The following is a 5003-nucleotide window of genomic DNA, read 5'->3' as shown; positions in this document are numbered from 1 at the left end:
TGTCTGTCTTACCTTTCTCAAGAAAGGAATACAAAAAAAAAGACTGTCCTTCGTTTGACAGCTCTGGCTACAAAGACGCTACCTACAGGGTCGTGTTTCAAAAGTGATCATCACCATGGACTGACGTCGCGTGTGCCCTAGCTTTTCTAAAGCAAACCCGACTATTACAGTCGGGAAATACACTCGACTGACATCCATATCTCTAGGCCTCCATATACCTTCAAGCACGTTGTAAACTCTTCCACAACGCACAGCGAGGTGCCTCTCCTTAGATGTATATACACATATGTCTCCTCCTACCTAGCGCAAGACCAACGGAGCTGTGGATGTCACTCTTCCTATTCCTCGGGCAGCGGCTGCTCAACGGGGCCTTCATGAAGATAACAAATACTCTGCTCCCCGGCAAAAGAACAGAGAAAAAAACCACCGTGGCACGCGAACTTCGTCCTTCCTTTCGGAAACCCGTACACACACTCTGTCGGCTCACTCAGTCCCCCCCGACCAGAGCGCTCCCTTACGGCGGCGTGTCAGTGACGATGTTTCTCTCAAGAGTGCTATGACCACGGGACAAGGAGCGCAGCTGTCTATAAGAGTCAGTACCTAGTGAACGGTTCCGCGACCGGTGGCCTCTCGCAGACGGAAAGCGAGCTGATAAGAGACGGATCAGAATGATCATGGTGACAAGCAACAACGGCAATTGTAGCCACGCTGTCCAACCCGTCACTCCGGCCGCCAACGCCGCGAGCCCAGCAGCGATCAAAAGCATAGAAGCAAAGAAAACCCTAAATGCAAATCGAGCGTGGTGTTGCTTCTTAGCGCGCTTATCCTCCTGGAATGACCGGACCATGTATACGCCATGAACGGCAAAAGCAAGAACTAGACACAAAGCGGTCATTCTTGAGAACCAATTGAGCGGTTCGATTGCAGTTGCCGGCGCCCTAGTAGGAACTATTGTCGAGGTGTCAAAAGTCACCGAACTGACAGGCGTCGCTGGGCTGCTGGTAGCCGCCGAGCTCACGTTTGTCACCTCGCTCGAACCATTTGCCGTGCTCGTAGTCGCCGAAGCCGTAGTGCCGACTCCAGAAGAATCATCGGTCGTAACAGACCTGGTAGCCGTTGACCTTTCACTCGTCTCCGAGTTGTAACTGGTACTGACGCTGCTAGGCTTCGATTCCGCAGAGGTCACCCCTCTCCCGGTCTCCTTTGACTTGGGCTCACCCGTCGTGGCCCTTGTACCCCCTGGCTTGCTACCAGTAGTCGAAGCCCCAGTATTCACCGAGTCGCTCGTTGTCGTTCGGCTGGTCGGTGTTGGGGGCACCGCCGCGGTCCCGGCGCTGATGGCCGCCTCCGAGCTGTTCGAAGGCAGGCTCGCAGACCTCGCCGGTCTGTTCCCAGCGCTGCTCGCCGGTGAGTGCCCCTTAGCCCCAGCGGGGCTTCCGGGCGCTGTCCCCCAGTTCTCCAGCAGCGTGCCGACTGCAACGAGTAACGCGAAGCCAGTAAGCGCAACAACGGTGATAAGAATAGCGGTATTCGTGTATCGCAGCAGAGGCCTGGGAGGATAAACCTGCTCCTCTGGCAACGAACCCGCCTGGCTATCTGAGATTGTATCGTCGTCGGGCCACTGAGCCTTTATTTCAGCTAGCGCGATGACGTAGGTGATGTCGTCACAGGAGAGAGATCGGACCCTTGTCCTATCAGAGAGAAACCTCGGTGTCGACCCAGTTTGTCTGTTAACCGGCTCTAGACACTTCTGCTCATAGTCGCCATAGCATCGCAAACGCCACAGCAATGAAAGTTAGAGCTACAAGAAGCTTTGACGCACGAGAAGATATGCCGATTGGCAGACCCCGAGGAGGCCGTCTCCGACCGACAGGGCTTCTCGACGACCGCTCTTTTCTCATCACGACACTGCGTCCTCGTTTGTCGGCTTGAAGTGGTAAGAGACTTGGGTCATGAAGTCGCTCTTGAGAGAGTGAAACACCAGATTCCTCCTCTACCAATGACCTCTTTGGGTCTGGATTGACGAAGGTCTGTCCATCTTTTAATGGATCACGGTACCACTGAGATTCTGGCAGATCCTCCGTAACACCAGACGGCTGGGCCGAGGCAACGGCAGCCAGCAGAAAAAAACCTGCTGTCACGGCAAGAGAAAGAACCTTCGAAAGAATGTCTCCCTTCATGTTCGGACACGAATCTGAAGAACCCCAAGCCGTACAGACAAGCCTGCCCCGTACCTGAAGAGCAGCTGTCGGGACGTGGAGATTCTTTCCGAGACACGGCAGGTCCCACTACCAGAAGAAGTCACAAGAGCTTCTCACGCAGAACCTACAAATTTCTCGGGGTAAAGGAGGGCTTCTTGCTCGTTTTGGCCGTGGAGTGCAACTGTGAACGTCCCTGATCGTGGTGTGTGCATGCAAGTGCTGGCAAAGGGGACTTGCCTCGTCCACTCTTGCCGTGCTTTTGACCACTTTCTGCCTTGCTTCCACGCCTGTCACTGCGGCGGCCCGGTGCCGTCTGACACTTCCGCAGGGTTTGTTAACTGGACGCCAAAGAGGTCTTCGAAGACCGTTCACGAGATATGAAAACTGGCACGGCAGAATCCGGTCAGGGAGTGATCCTAAGCTCTCTGTCACAATTACGATGAGAAAGAAAAGAGATTCCTCTCAGACAGCCAACAACAGGAACGGCAACAGTTCCTGAACTACCAGCAGTGTGTCACGGCGGCGTCGTGAAGGTACCTTCCAGACGACCTGCGAAGATATGGTGGGGAGAGACACTGGGTATGCGGGGACAAAAAGAAAGGCAGACGCAACGAAAAAAATGCGGATGCTTTCGGAAAAAAGGGGCGACTGACGTTATTTGCTCACACAAGCGCTTCTTGGTGGTGTTTTTTAGTTGACGCAAATTGGTCCTCTGTATTATGCGGACTTTCGGGAATGCCAGTGGCTGCATGTGTCACCGGACAAGACGCCTCACCCAGAACAGTCCTTCCGGGCCAGGCAGACCGCAATCCCCATGATAAATTTTACTACGTTCCGAACCATCCAGGACCAAGAGGAGTTTCTGACATTATGTGCGATTGCTCGTGAGTGGTGTCTATATGTCTCAGTGACTCGACTCCGAGTTGCTGCGGACTTGCGACAAGCTCGCAAACGCACCAAAGGTGCGGCCGGCCTTGCCTATACACAGTGTTGTTCTTTCTTCCGCTGAGTTGAAGAAGACACAAACTGACTCACTGCATGGCGGTCTTTGGGTGATGTGCATGCTTCCTGTTTCATACGGGCCGACGCGAGCAGGGGGCTCTCCCACATGTCACCCGCTCTACACAGCTAAGCAGCCGCCTTGCTTTTCCATTTAGCCGTCCTCGTAGATTCCTTGGAAAGGAAGATTCGTCATCAACGGGGCTGCAAGCCTATGAGCGTTCTACGATGAATGGGAACCACTTGGAACGCTCTGACACTAGCGGGCCACCGCCCTCAAGTCGCTAGGGTGCTGCTGGGAGATTGGAATGTCATCTTACCTCCCGCGGCGAAATTCCGTCATGAAACCGGCCGCACCCGCCCCCGCCCAAATGTGTCAACAGTAAAGCAAGGGTTGTTAAGTAGTTGCCCTAGGCCCGCGGAGAAAAGCTTTCGACAAGGAAGCATGCAGACATGCATGCAGAAGGGAGGGGCATGCATCTATAGCTGCATGCAAGCTTAGCGACCATTCTCAGACTCCTCGAGAGGAAGTTCGAGTCAACGTTCTCCTGTTTTCCAATCCGTTTCTTATGCTTGGCCCTTTCCTGTATAGGTCGACGGGCCCCAAGTTTTCATGGGGTTGGGTCGGTGCTGCATATCTTCTTTTTTCCGGCTCAGCTCCAATGCTCCGCTGCAACACTATCCGCTGTTGACGGCTCTCCTTTCTGACGGCACCTGCTTCTATTCTCTCCGTGCGCGAGCGTAGACTGGTTTCCTTTCTTCGACGAGTATCACCACTATTCTTCCGCGTTACTCTTTATTGATTCTTATCGCACTGACGTGCCTTATGAACGCCGAGTTTTCCCGAGGGACTCGTCCACCGCAGACCGTACTGTCAACGTGAAGGAAGCGCTCTCTTGTCAAAGTTTTGTATGCAGGGACCGAGCGACAACCGAGAAATCATGCGAAAGGGTCAGCTGCCACAGAGTTTTCATGATGTCTTCAGACTCTTCGCAGAGACACCCGACTTCTTGAAGAAACACATCTGCACCCGTCCCTTGCCTACGGCTAGCCGTTGTCGGAGTCCCATTCGAAATAGCTTGAACACCAACACATCCACCCACTTGAGTGCTTTCCAGACACTATAGGTTTATTTTTCTTATTTCGAAGCCCAGAGTTCGTTCTTATCTCCACGGTTTGTTCTGGACTGTAAATACGCCACTCATCATTACCTCTCTGACTGGCTTGCCATGCTTTTCTTCTTGATACCTTCCTTCATTTCTCCGTCCCCCTGCCATCTTTCTTATAGTTGGTTGCTTCTGCCTGTTACCATTCAACACGCACTCCAGAGGAAGAGAGCGCAGTAGCATGCATTCATGCTTTCTCTTCAAGTCTATAAAGACTGCTTCTCTTTACTTTCTCTCTCTTTCTCTCCCCTTCTTTATCTCTTCTCCGCTTCATCATTATGGGGGGAGAAAGCACAGCAGAAAGTAAACAATATCGATTCCGTATGAGCTCTCACTCGACTTGCTGCTCTTCTACCTGTCTTCCTTCCTCTTCTTCATCTTCCTCTCCAGTTCTTCCTCTTCCTTCTTCCTCTTCTACTTCACGTCCGCCCACTCTTCCACATCCCCCCCGTCCCTCTTCTTCTTTACTTAGGAGAGGTTCTTCCTCTTTCTCCTCAGATACACCAGAAGATCTTCGTTTTCCCGGAGCTGAATCGAATTTTGCCTCTTCATCTTCACAGAATCTCTCGCGCCCACTTCCCGTCGTCTCTTCATCTTCTTCCTCTTCTCTCGGCATTTCTCAAGCAAGCAGCGGGAG

General features: G+C 52.8%; 1 protein-coding gene across 1 annotated transcript in view; it reads left to right on the top strand.

Moving 5' to 3' along the window:
• The first annotated feature begins 3794 nt into the window (after positions 1-3794).
• Positions 3795-5003, top strand: part of CSUI_004201 (uncharacterized protein) — a 1940-nt gene continuing 731 nt past the window's right edge. The window contains exon 1 of the mRNA XM_068064394.1: positions 3795-5003. This exon is cut by the window's right edge and continues 731 nt beyond it. Within this exon, the coding sequence (XP_067923628.1) occupies positions 4645-5003 (359 nt within the window). The 5' untranslated portion in view covers positions 3795-4644.

Source organism: Cystoisospora suis, assembly GCF_002600585.1.
Source record: "Cystoisospora suis strain Wien I chromosome Unknown contig_1935, whole genome shotgun sequence".
Lineage (NCBI taxonomy): Eukaryota > Apicomplexa > Conoidasida > Eucoccidiorida > Sarcocystidae > Cystoisospora > Cystoisospora suis.
This window is presented reverse-complemented; position numbering and strand designations above follow the sequence as displayed.